Below are 12622 nucleotides of genomic sequence, written 5' to 3' on the forward strand. Positions count from 1 at the left end.
GAAATATCAAAAATGCGTTAACTGACAAAAGACTTTTGATATTATGATATACAATTATCAGTTGACAACTTTTAAATATCTTTACAGGAACCGAGATAAATTAGCTAACAATTAGGTTGTCCTTCTATTACAGGTTCTACGGTGATCGTTTAATTTTATCCCACTAAAACTCATTCTTACATTTCCACAAATTTGTCATTCTCGATTGTCATTCTCGATTAGACCCCTCATAAAATTGCACTTATTTTATTTGAGGCTCTTTGCGACCTCCGGAGATATCCCTTCCTTTCCATAGAATTCCATCTTAACAGATCTTTTCAATAGATCCTTTCGATGTAAATCATTTGGATTTCTTTTTTCCCTCATCTTCTATTTTTTCTCATCTAAAAAACCTCTAAACAGTTGTCCTTTTTCTCTCTATTCTTTCCTAGTTTCTCCTTTCTCCCTCACCAGTCCCCCGCTAATTGATGCGATATGAAACTATAATGGCCGCCGCCCATTTTTTCTCGTCTCGAACGGAACAGAAACAACCAGCAGAGTTCATTTGGGTCCTCATCTCTCAGTACACGAACAAAAACATGTGTTACCCATTAGATTCTCAAAGCAGAGTGTGTGTGGCCTTTTCTTAACAACTCCTGTTTGCTCTATCTCTTCCTCTATTTTTTGATGACCGTGATGACGATAAATGATGATGATGAGGGTGTCGATGATCGAAATTCTTTTGCAGAAGAAAGGCAGATGTCGGTGCGAATCGACGAACCGCAACTGTTCGTTAGCATGTCAAAAGAGCCAACTCAAGAAACTGTTAATGTTGGAGCACACGATGAAACTAGCAGCAATTGTGATGAGAGACCGGATGATCAGATTGATGAGGTAAGTGGTTTGGACTGTGGATCTGGAGTTTCCTTTTTTTGAAAACTTTTTTGATTCCAAGATTTACTGTTCCATATTTCCCAGTTGTGAGGTTATTAAAGCTGTCGGAAATACGTTGCAGTGGACCAGACTGTCCTTTTTTTCGGAAATAAGCTCAGTTACCCATAAAATTCGTGGACCGCTAGGCCGCCGAATCCTACCTATCCCAAAACAAAAAAAACCACGACCTTGTATTAGGCAGCATTGTTACTTTAGATTCTCAAACAGCGAATCTGCTTAATCCTAAATTTTTGGAATGTCCTGTTTCTTTCTATTTATTCTAGCCGTTAATAATATTGCCGCTAATTCATAGAAGTTCTTGAAGGCTGCAAAATAAATTTCAAACGATCAGAATTCCAATCTGAAATGACACTTTTTTCAGCAGAAAAGCACTCCACCCGGATCCCCAGATCTAGCAGCAAATCTCAACATGTTCGACATGGAATCCCGTCAAAAAGTGGTCCAACGACTCATACATTCCCAATTAAATCTATCAAATCTTCGAACGCCACTGAACCTTCCACCAATATTTCAAGCATTACAAGGACCTTTCAATATTCAGGTATCAAGAATTTTCTTGTTTTAGACAACATATATTTTCAGCAACAACTACTCGGGTTGGCTTCTGGGTTAACAGCCATCTCCCCTGGTCTTGATGATTATGATGAGGAGAACACAAATGGAGTAGAGCCAGAAGATTTGACGTTAGGTGGATTCAGAAAAGAGAATTCAGTGAAATCAGATGAGCCATCAGAATCTGGAGTCAATGCTTCAGGGGGTCCAGCATGGTCATATGAAGAACAGTTTAAGCAGGTTAGTGATTCATTTTGGATCTTTGAATTTCCTTTAGCATCACAATTTTGGAATTCTAAATGACTTCTTTTCATTTTCTCCTCATATCCTCATCTCACGTATTCATCTCAAATTACCATAGAGACGGGCGAAACCAAAAACTTAGTTAATTATGTCTTCAACTTCTCCTCTTCTTCTTCATCTTCTGACCTACCGTACTCCCAAGAATTTACGATGAAGCATTGTGTTCACACATTTACGAATCTATTGTTCACACCTCTGCGAATCACTAATTCCAGAGAGAAGGGACATCTTGTTGTGCGTTTTGTCAAACTCTTTCAGAGATTCTTTGATGAGACGGGAATAATGAATAGGTTACCTGGCTCATCAATTATGAGTTGAATATACATCTCACACAATTCATTTTCTATTCAGAATCTTCCTTGTTTCAAAAGACGAGGGTAAAAGAAAGGGATCTTATTGCAATACGGTTTTGAAGTATCTATTAGAAACCGACTGTTTATTAGATTTGTTGTTAAAAAGTTTCAGATTTCGAAAGTTACATTTTGGGCAAAGAAGTTGTTCGTAAAACCTGTAATAGAAGGGTCCTCACACTATCAATTTCTTTGGAAAAAAGAGCATTTATCATATGTTTTACTCATCGCTTTAGCTCTGTTCATTTGAACTGTAATTCAAAAGACTTTCGAAATTTCGATTTCTCCATATTTTGTAACTTTCTCGTTAAAGTTTGCAGATTGGATACTCAATCTACCGTAATCCCTGTCCCAATAAAACAATCACTCCTCTTCATTTTTCATCGCCCATCTCTTTATATCAATAGTTTATCATCTATTTATTGGCATTCATTGATTTCTCTCTCTCTCTCTCTCTCTCTCTCTCTCTCTCTCTCTCTCTCTCTCTCTCTCTCTCTCTCTCTCGTCTTTCCGAGAGGAGTGACTCGAGCTAATTGTTTACCCAGCCGATTGGCTCGAATCTGTCGGATTAATAATGTAAGAAACATACAACAAGCTTCCTTTTGTCCAACTCATTGTGTTCCTTTTTGACAATCAGCTGATTGCTGGGCATGAGATAAAATAGAAAGATAGGGACAGGTTTTGGGAGAGCCATCAAATGAAATTTTTTAGAAATTTGATTTTGAAAACTGAATTGAGAAGTCTCTAGTCCTGTTGAGAGCCGAAATTCATTTAAAAAACACATTGTTGTAAATAGTCTTAAAAACCACCTTCTGTGATGACCTGGAAGTCGGAAGAGAACTTCCAGTTCACGACTAGAAAGGCTGAATATGATTAGAGGGTTGAAAGCTGCATAGGACTAGAAGAACTGGGAAGTCCAGACTGCCTTGTGAGGTTGACCTGAAATGTAACGAAAAGACAACTAAGGATTTAGATGATATTTTTATTGAATAAGAGAAAGCGTACAGGGTGTTTCGGCCCGTTAAAACTCCTGATTTTGCTATATGGGACCGGGACACCTTGTACGTAAAGGGGAGTAAGAAAAGGCAATTCTGCATCATGAAAAACATAAAAAAATAGGGTTTTTATTCCAGTTCTGCGATACGCGAGTCCTCTGCGTAGACGACGGACTCGTGTGGAGCTTTCCAAGGCGATCAGTTCCATCTGCGAAGAATAAATCTGCAATAACCTGCGGAAGGACAAAAACTGCGAATACAAGCCTGTTTCTAGACAGAACTTGTATTAATTCATAGAAAACGTGCGAAGTTATGAATCTGCCGGGGGAAATTAAATTACAATTGGCAAGGCCTGAGACCCCGGAAATTCCGGGGGAAAAAAAAAACTCCGGAGAAAAGTGGGCGGAGTCGGAAAAAAACCGTGCGGCAAAACCGTGCCAGGGTTGCAATTTAGGCTCCGCCCCCTCATGACCGTGCCCAAATGTGCAGAAAAACCCTGCGGCAAAACCGTGCCAGGGTTGCATTGTAGGCTCCGCCCCCGACTCCGCCCACTTTTTCCCCGATTTTTTTTCCCCGGAAATTGCGGGGTCTCGCAAGGCCTAAAATTATCCAGCAAGCGCGCTCCTTTGGACACCGACGAGAGAGCGTGGTGACTGAAGAGACAGGAAGAGAAGCGACGCGTCGGCGGGAAATAAGAAAAGAAGAAGTTGAGCCTGATGGGAGAATCTGTAATTAAAATATAAAACAAGATAATGGAAAATTGGGAAAATTAAACTGCAGTTCTGCGAGGGAATCTGCTTAGTTCTGCTGGTTTATGTATTATCTCCTGCCGTTTTAGACGTGTTACTCAATCTGTTTCACACTGCTTTTGCAAGAAGGATTCCACCCGACTTGTGGAAGCGTAGTTTTCACAACACCTTCTAACCCAAATCAAAACTAAATCAGGGTATCATGAGCTACCGTAAACACTCTAGTGCGTCCTTCTATTAGAGTGTTTACGGTATATCCGTTGGTCGAAACAAAATTTATTTTTTTTTTCATTCTCTGAAATTCACATACTGCCCATATCGCCTTTTTCTGACTTACAGAACCCACCACTTTCTCCATCAAACACAGGAGAATTTTGGGAAAGATTTGGAAGCATCGATAAAATTTCAGAGCATTGTGTCATCGTGTGGAGCATTTAAATAATTGAATGCACTTTTTTGGAACTAAAAACCAAGATCTCACACAGAAAGACACGATGACTCAACCTCTGAGCTTTTGAAAATTCTCTGTTTCGAGCTGGTGGATATAGGCAATAAAATAAAACCAGAGCTACTAATAATAATAATAAAGAGAAAATAATGATAGGAGCTGAGATGGAGAAGGAGAAGAGAGAAGAAGAAGCAGTTTACAACATGTAATAATGGAGGAAATAGAGTCAGGAAGAGGAATTATTTGCCATCCGGGGAAGAGAGAAAGAAGGATTAGCAATGATTTATGAGTGGAATTGGTTTTTATGAGATATGCATTTTTGAAAATGGGTTTGAATGCTTCTCGAGTGGTTTTTGAATTGAAGATAAACTTCTGTGTCACAGAAAGAGGTCTCTTTTGTAGTTCTCAAATTTACCAAGTTTTGAGTCGACAGCTATACCGAAAACACTCTAATAGAAGGACACCTAAACCGTAATCTTAGAGCCATATATCGGCCCATACTCCCAGGGGGCATCGAAATAGGGGGCATCGTGCTCAAAGGGGGCATACACTCATAGGGGGCATCCTGAAGTTGTCTCTTAGGGGGCATCCCACCATGTCTCATAGGGGGCATCGGACCAAATGCTCCCAGGGGTCATTGATAGTCTCATAGGGGTCATTGAGATCAATTTGAGTATATGATTCTGAACATAATGAATTTTTGTTTTTACATCTTTTTCGTAGTTTTTTGAGGAAAACAAACACAATTGCAGACTATCGAAGGTGTTATTTCGGAGGGTCAACTGGGTAGAATTTCTGCCAATAATTCGGGGTACAACTCATTTCATTCAGGGGTACAACGCTTGTGATTCGGGGGTACAGTTTTTTTTTGAGGGAGTTTCTGAATTCCTGAATTTCAGAGCTTGAAAATCTCAGAATTTTTAGAATTTCAGAACTTTGAAATTTCAGTATTTCGGAATCTGAGAATTTCGGAACTTCAGAGTCGGAGAATTTCAGAATGTTAGAATTTCAGAACTTCGAAATCGCAGAACTTCAGAATCTTAATATTTTTGAATTTTTAAAAATTACGACAGAAAATTTTCACTTCTCATTGTCACATTGTTCTATTTGATTTTGTGTCATATTTTTCCCTCATCACGAAAAAAAATTGTGGAAATTGTTCTGTGCTGAAAGGCATTAGTTTTTTTTTGAATTTTTGAGTCCCGAAACTTCAGGAAAGCATACAACGGAGAACTGTAAAACAATCTTGACAAGTTTTACAAACTCAGGACTTTAATGCTTAATTTATGTTTTAAAACTCAGTCGATACTTTCCTCTACCAATTTTTCTCAATTGCTTTTCTTCTCAATTCTATTTCATTTTCTTCTGTTTCTCAATATTCCTTCGGTTTTTCCCAATTTTCCCTTTTTTCTCAATTTTTCGTTTTTTTCCCAATTTTCCTCAATTTTCGTGGTAATTGAATTTTTTCTCATTTTTTCATAATTTTATAGATCATTGAATGAAGGAAACAATCACAATTTAGTGATTTACACACAAAAATTCAAAAATCCCAAAAATTGGCCCAAAATGAGCTAATTTCTTTTGAAAATTGTTCGCACAAGCAATAAAACAATCAAAAATTATAAAATTATAAAATTAATTTTTTTCGATTAATTACCACGAAAATTTGAGCAAAAACGATGGAAAATGAAGGAAAACGGAGAAAAATGGGATTTGCGAAAAGCTGTGAATTTTTCGAAATTTTCCCATGGAAGAGAAAACTCCCCACCTCGGCCACGGTCATGGATTGATGACGTCATCGCTGAAAAATTTTATTTTGGATATATTTGAAAATATTTTAAATCGTTTAGCAAATACCTATTTTTGAATATCTTAGAAAGCTTCATATACATTGAAAACTACAGTAACCCAAAAGCGAATTCATCATTTCTTATTTAGCCTCCTCCTCCATCTTTTCCATCAATTATCTGTTTCGTTTTTAAGAAAACTAATTGAGTGGTTCACTTATACTTCTCCCAATTCCCGAGTCGAACGAATATTTAATTATGAGAAAAGAAACCGAAGTTTTGGGAGGACAAATGACTCCTTCTCTCATTTAAGTATTACACTTATTACTCAAAAAGAAAATGGACATGTTTTTGATGAGGGACGCAGTTTGGAAAATGAAAAATACGACATTTCTTGCAGTTGTACGAGTTGTCGGATGATGTGAAAAGGAAGGAATGGTTGGATGATTGGCTCAATTTTATGCATAGAATAGGTAAACGAATTTTGGAGGGAGTTCTGATTTCAAAAATCAGTTTCAGGCAAACCGGTGACCCGAATTCCAATTATGGCAAAACAAGTACTTGATCTCTATGAACTCTATCGACTCGTTGTTCAACACGGTGGTCTTGTTGAAATAATAAACAAAAAATTATGGAGAGAAATCACGAAAGGACTCAATCTACCCTCATCAATTACATCTGCTGCATTCACTCTCCGAACACAATATCAGAAATATTTATATGATTATGAATGCGAAAAAGAGAAATTATCAAATCAATCGGATCTACAACAAGCAATCGATGGGAATCGTCGAGAAGCTCCTGGAAGACGGACTGCTCCTTCATTCCCGTTACCATTTCAACTTCCTCATGCTGCTAATGCGGCTGCCAGTATGCTCAATAAGCAGTTAAATGGGCTTGGAATGAGAAATGGTTGGTTTTGGGAGATTGGAAATCAATACCTTCATTTGAAAATATTTCAGATCTCCTTGATGATGAAAATACATTGAGCCTTCAAGCCAGTGGTCTGTTCGGAGCCGGCTATGGAGCTGAACAAATGGCAATGCTCGAGGCTCATCAGAGAAATATGGAAAGAGCACAAAGAGTCGTGGAACAAGCTGCCAGACAGAGTTTAGGATTGACAGCTAATTCAAATGGAAATGGAGGAAACCATTCGAATTCTGGAAGAGAATCCACGTCTAGCAATGATTCTGATATTCCAGGTAATCGATTTAAGACTCTCAAGGAAAATAATTTGATTTCAGTAAAACGAGCAAAGTTGGAAATCGATCACAAATCGAATAGTAATTCTAGTTTACGGATTAGTACAAAGACATCAGGTGAGTATTATGCTGGCGTAAGAAAATCAGAGCTGTGGAAGAGAAACGACGGTGGCCGGGATCGAAGGTCCCACCACCACAACTACCGTAACCTAAAACAATTTTTATTTTCTGACTTTATTTTCTCGATTTTCGTGCGTCTAGACGAAACGAAGTGAGAGAAAATAAATACCGAAAATAAACATACCGTAAACATGAACGCCACCCGAATCGTCAAATTTGAGCTCATGTATCTCATTTTCTATGAGAGATATCAAAAAGTGGTTAACAAATAAAATATTGCTGATATCATGATAAACATTTTATTAGTTGAACTTTTTGATATCTTTGAAAGAAGTGAGATATATAGGCTCAAAGTGGACGGTCTGGGTGGCGTTCTATTTGAGTGTTTACAGTATTTTAGGTTACGATAGTTATTATTGTGGGACCTTTGGCCACGGTCATCGGCGTTTATCTTCCACACCTCCGATTGTTTTTCGTATCAGAATAATAACTTATACCAATATATATTTTGTTTTCCAGATGATTCCAAAAACTCGATGACAGTTTCGATGGAAATCAATGGAATTACCTATCAAGGAATACTATTTGCTCAAGATGAAGCCATCTCCGAGTCTTAAATCATTTGCACTTTTTATTAATAATACAATTTCGCTCTATCGATAATTAGTTTTCAATTGAGCGCGATTTTTTTCGTTTCTTCGATTCGCGAGCTTTTATGACAAAAAAAACAAAACGAGCTTTCCCCAAAACTTCTCTTCCAGAATTATAGAACCCTTCCCCCAATCTTTCCAAAACTTTTCCGCCAGCCCCCCTCTCTCGAAAAGCCGTCTCCTCTCTCGAAATTCAAAAATCCCCGAAAATCTCTAGTTGTGAGCTTATTTCATGGTGAAATTTTCTTTTCTTTTTTTCATAATTTAATTTCATAACACCGTTTCATTACTTTTCTCTGTTCTTCTTCTTCTCCATCTTTATCATAATTATTCAGAATACCCGCACGCACAATAAAATCTCACAATTTATTCTTGTGGATAACAACAACTTGTATATAACGAGAAACATGGAAACGAGTATTACAATTGAAAACAAAAAAGACATAACAAAATAACATAAAACAACAGACGCGAAAAGAAAAAGCTTGATTATAAGTGTACTTCGACTAGGTAGGATCATGAGATCAGTATATAGTAAAATCACGAAATTTGTGAATAATGAGAACTTGGTTATTCTATACGGTAGTTGATGGTGACTCGGTTCCTAATGAACGTATGACGAGGCTTTGATTTAAGTGAATAGCATTCCTTCGGATAAAGATTTGTCCTAAAAAAGTTTATAATAATTTTACAAGCTATAAAAAATCAGATATACCCGGAACGACTGCAAATCGAAGTTTTTATCAGCGAGAAGTATCTTGGCCCTTTGAGCAACCAGCTTTGCGTAGTAAACTGGTGATGGAATCGAAACGCTTCTGGTACAACGAGATTGTGTGTGGCAGAGCTGAAATCCCCGATCTTGTTCTTTTGGAACCAACATTTCAACTGTCTTACCTGATAAGTCATTTCATGGATCTCATAGGACGGAATATTGTTGTCATCCCACATAACGACATACTTGGTTGGGCGAGAGGTTCCTTGGATTCCTGCGTGCGAAACCAGATAGAACTCAAAGTGGTTATTGACAGTTATTCCAGTTTCGACTAGTGTGCCAGCTGGAACATTACGGCTGTGGCCAATCTGATCCTAAATGAAAACTTTTCAAAGTAGAAAAAAGGACGTTACTAACCCTTTCATTGGCCGCAAATAATCTAGTATGATGAGCAACATCCAATGCAATGAATGTGATGCCTGGCTGAAAACCTGATTCAATCATTGTGCACGCATCCCGGATTGCTCGAAGCTCAGCTTGAAGAATCTCGTCGATAGAGTCTCCTTCAACGCCAGACCGATAAATCACAATTTTGTGTGGCTTGAATCCAGTCGTTTTTCGAAAGTTCAAAATCGCTTCTTTCATCATTTCAGACATATCTATGATTGTATTCGCGTTCCGTGGCTGTAAACGGAAAATGGGAGCAAAGCGTGTTGGGTGGCCATCCATTGATCCAACAAGACATGCGATAGAAGTGTCAGAATAATTGAGAGAAGAAGATGATTCTGATGATGACGCCACGGAATTCCGAGATAAATGACATCCAATGAAAAGAGTTGGTGTTGTAGCTGTTGATGGTGGAGGAGCTGACAAAACGACGTTGACTCCTCCGAGTTTCGAATTGATTTTCATGCAGAGATTAGAAAGAGTGTGAGGTGAAACTCGTGCTACATTGTTAGTACGAATACATTGAGTTGTCAATCCGAGAAGATCTCCTTTTCGTTTCAAGTCTCCATAGACTGTGGATTTTCCAGACACAATGCATATGACGAGTTGAAGATCTGGAAACTGCTCCTGGAGGAACTCAAGTGAGTTGGTCGCTTGTTCAGCTGGGACATATCTGAAAAAATACTGTGATTCTTTCATAATCATAAATGAATAAACCTGAAGAAGCAATATTCGTTGACAAACGGCATTCCGATTTCTCTGGCTACCTTTTCTAGACTGCCTATGAACATTTGTAGATTATTGGAAGGAACGATCGCTGGCTCAGCAAAACAGACCACGGCCCAATTCTATAAACACATCATTAAAACGATTTCAAGTCTGTAAGAACCCACTTTGATCTCAACTCCGGAATAAAAATTCTTTCCTCTCATATCCCATGTTCCATTATTTGGAGTTGTCACACAATCTTGCCGTTTCGAGTTTGGATAACAGTAAATCAGACGTGGAGCTGGAAGAATTCGACCATCTAACTTCATCATTTGATTTTGCACTCGAAGTCCAAATTCAGATGCATAATGATCTTTCCCTACTTCGATTCGCTCATGAAGATTGAGAACGGCATTCTTCCGTTCTGTAGCATTTCTGCTCGTTGCTCGAATGAGGTTGGCGATCTGCTGCTCGTTGAGCTTCTTGATGCATCTTTGGCCACTAACAATGTAACAGAGTTCTAACGGAAGGATGCACTCGCGAGTACGTCCGGCTTCGACACATGGAAGGTGAGGATACTTCAAGTCAATATTATATCGGGTTTTGAAATAATCCAGCATAGAAATCGACGTAGAAGCTTCTTTATCGTTGTCAATATTGAGCATGAGAGACTTCATAGGCTTCCAAGTACATCTTGCGATTCGGAATCTTCTCGGTGTGTGACAGTGTCTGGTTTCGACTTTCAAACCAGTAATTTCGCGATTGAACTTCTTTATCTGAACCTCACTCAATGATCGTCCATCAGTGACTGTTGCTAGCGGAACTTCGAGAACTTCTGCGAGAAACTCTGCGAGTGCTATTGGACGGTAAAACGTTGTTGTGGCAACATCGATGTTCATAGTCAATTTGTCAAATGTTTCGACAACGTTCTGATAGAAACCGTAACATACTTCTCGGCCGAGTCCTAGATTAACAGTACCCCAACCGAGGCCATGTGACGGTCCGATTTTCGTATGCGGCGTAATAGAGAAGAATGATTGTAGAACAGTGTGGAAGCGGGCGGATGAAGTTTGTCGTAAGATCGTGTCGATCGCATGAATCATTCGTAGTTTTTCGTATGTATCGTGCTTGTTATATGAGCTGAAATTTTAAAATTATGTATCATTTGCGGAGTAGCAATTCTCACATTTTCGTGTCCAGAGAGAAACGGTCTACACAAGTGAAGAAGATGCTAAACTGATTAGGCGAATCCTTTGTAAACTTGATTCCTTTCACAGTGATTAGCATCTGATTAGTTCTTTCCACGTCGATGGGAGTAGTAGTGTAAACTGTGCTTAAACCATCGTACACCAAATTTGACTCCAGAAGTTCTGGAGCTTGTTCGAGCAACGTATTCACAATTATTCTGTTCAAATTTCTCGATAGAACATCCGGATTGATTAAAATGTGATATTGGAAGACGATTGATCCATTGCAACTGATTTGGAAATGATTCGCGAAAACAGAAATATGACGACCGGCAGAGCTAGGAACCGGTCTTCTTGTGAGCTGGAACTGTTCTCTGTAATAAAAAAAAACGTTAAAATAATGTTTGAGCTCTAAAGTGCATCTTACCTGGGCTCGTCAATTAGAGGCAAATGATGATCATCGCAGACTCGAGAGCCAGAAGAAACGCTTAGCAACTGTAAACAAAATCATTGGTATAAATATTGACAGCTTCTGAAACCTCGTATTCCAAACATGGTAAATTTACAGAAGTGTGTCTGGAGGATAGTTCCCGCTGTTCTCGTATTTTATCCACTAAATCGTCATCTAAAATTGCAGATAACAGCCAAAGATCTTCCATACGCCTAAAAATATGGCAATTACTCTTTGACTACACTTTTTAAAATTTTAAAATTTTCTGCAGTTTTTGTGGGCGTTCTCACAGAATATAAGAAGAATTTGAGCCTAAGCCTATAATTTTAAACAAAAAACTGACAATTCCAAAAATACATCACAGTGAAAAAAGTACTGAAATTCGCGAAAATCAGCAAAATTCTCACTTTTTTTCGCTGAGATTTCCAAATTTTTATTATTTTCTGTACAAATCAAAGGCTTAGGCTGAAACGGTTACCGGAAAACTGGCGTTTTAGCCTAAGCCTACAATTTGAGACAAAAATCGGAAACTCCAATAAATTCATTAAAAAAGTACTATAAAACAAAAAAGTGTAGTCAAAGAGACTTTGTAGTCAAAGAGACAAGTGTAGTCAAAGAGATTTTGTAGTCAAAGAGAATGTGGAGTAGGTGTAGTCAAAGAGTGGTGTAGTTAAAGAGTAATTGCCTAAAAATATCTAGTGTTCAGCCGTCGAATTAGGAACAACTGGCACCTGAAAATATTGCGCGCAGTGCTTGTGTCGATTTACGAGGCTCCGCCCTCAAAAAAAGCGAAGCAAAATTAAAGTTTTTTTGATTTTCTGGACTAATTTACATCTTTCAAATTGGGGGTACGACGAATTCGAACGTTTTCAAAATCGAACAGACCTAAAATCGAACAGATTCAATTCAGAACAGTCCTTTTTTCGCACACGTACCAGAACAGAACGCGGACAGAATCGAACTGTTACAAGTTCGAGCTGGTAAGGAGTCGAACTGTCCCAAATTGGAACGCTGCCTGCAACAGAGTT

General features: G+C 38.4%; 2 protein-coding genes across 2 annotated transcripts in view; one reads left to right on the forward strand and one right to left on the reverse strand.

Annotated features, from left to right (window-relative positions):
• Positions 1–738: 738 nt before the first annotated feature.
• Cbr-cfi-1 lies at positions 739–8056 on the forward strand (the record flags this gene model as incomplete). Its single annotated transcript, XM_045235342.1, has 7 exons — positions 739–873; positions 1295–1474; positions 1516–1725; positions 6518–6590; positions 6637–7029; positions 7080–7436; positions 7959–8056. 7 exons carry the CDS (start codon positions 739–741, stop codon positions 8054–8056), a joined length of 1446 nt encoding a protein of 481 aa, XP_045092483.1.
• Positions 8057–8720: 664 nt separating this feature from the next.
• The window catches only part of Cbr-hpo-24, a gene marked incomplete at both ends in the record, with an annotated part of 4713 nt that continues 811 nt past the window's right edge, over positions 8721–12622 (reverse strand). Inside the window, 6 exons of the mRNA XM_002639180.1 lie at positions 8721–8756; positions 8984–9175; positions 9219–9921; positions 9966–10096; positions 10142–11096; positions 11143–11517. Of these exons, the coding sequence (XP_002639226.1) occupies positions 8721–8756; positions 8984–9175; positions 9219–9921; positions 9966–10096; positions 10142–11096; positions 11143–11517 (2392 nt within the window). The remainder of the gene's footprint in view (positions 8757–8983; positions 9176–9218; positions 9922–9965; positions 10097–10141; positions 11097–11142; positions 11518–12622) is intronic.

Source organism: Caenorhabditis briggsae (assembly GCF_000004555.2).
Source record: "Caenorhabditis briggsae complete genome, chrI, whole genome shotgun sequence".
NCBI classification, from domain to species: Eukaryota; Metazoa; Nematoda; class Chromadorea; order Rhabditida; family Rhabditidae; genus Caenorhabditis; species Caenorhabditis briggsae.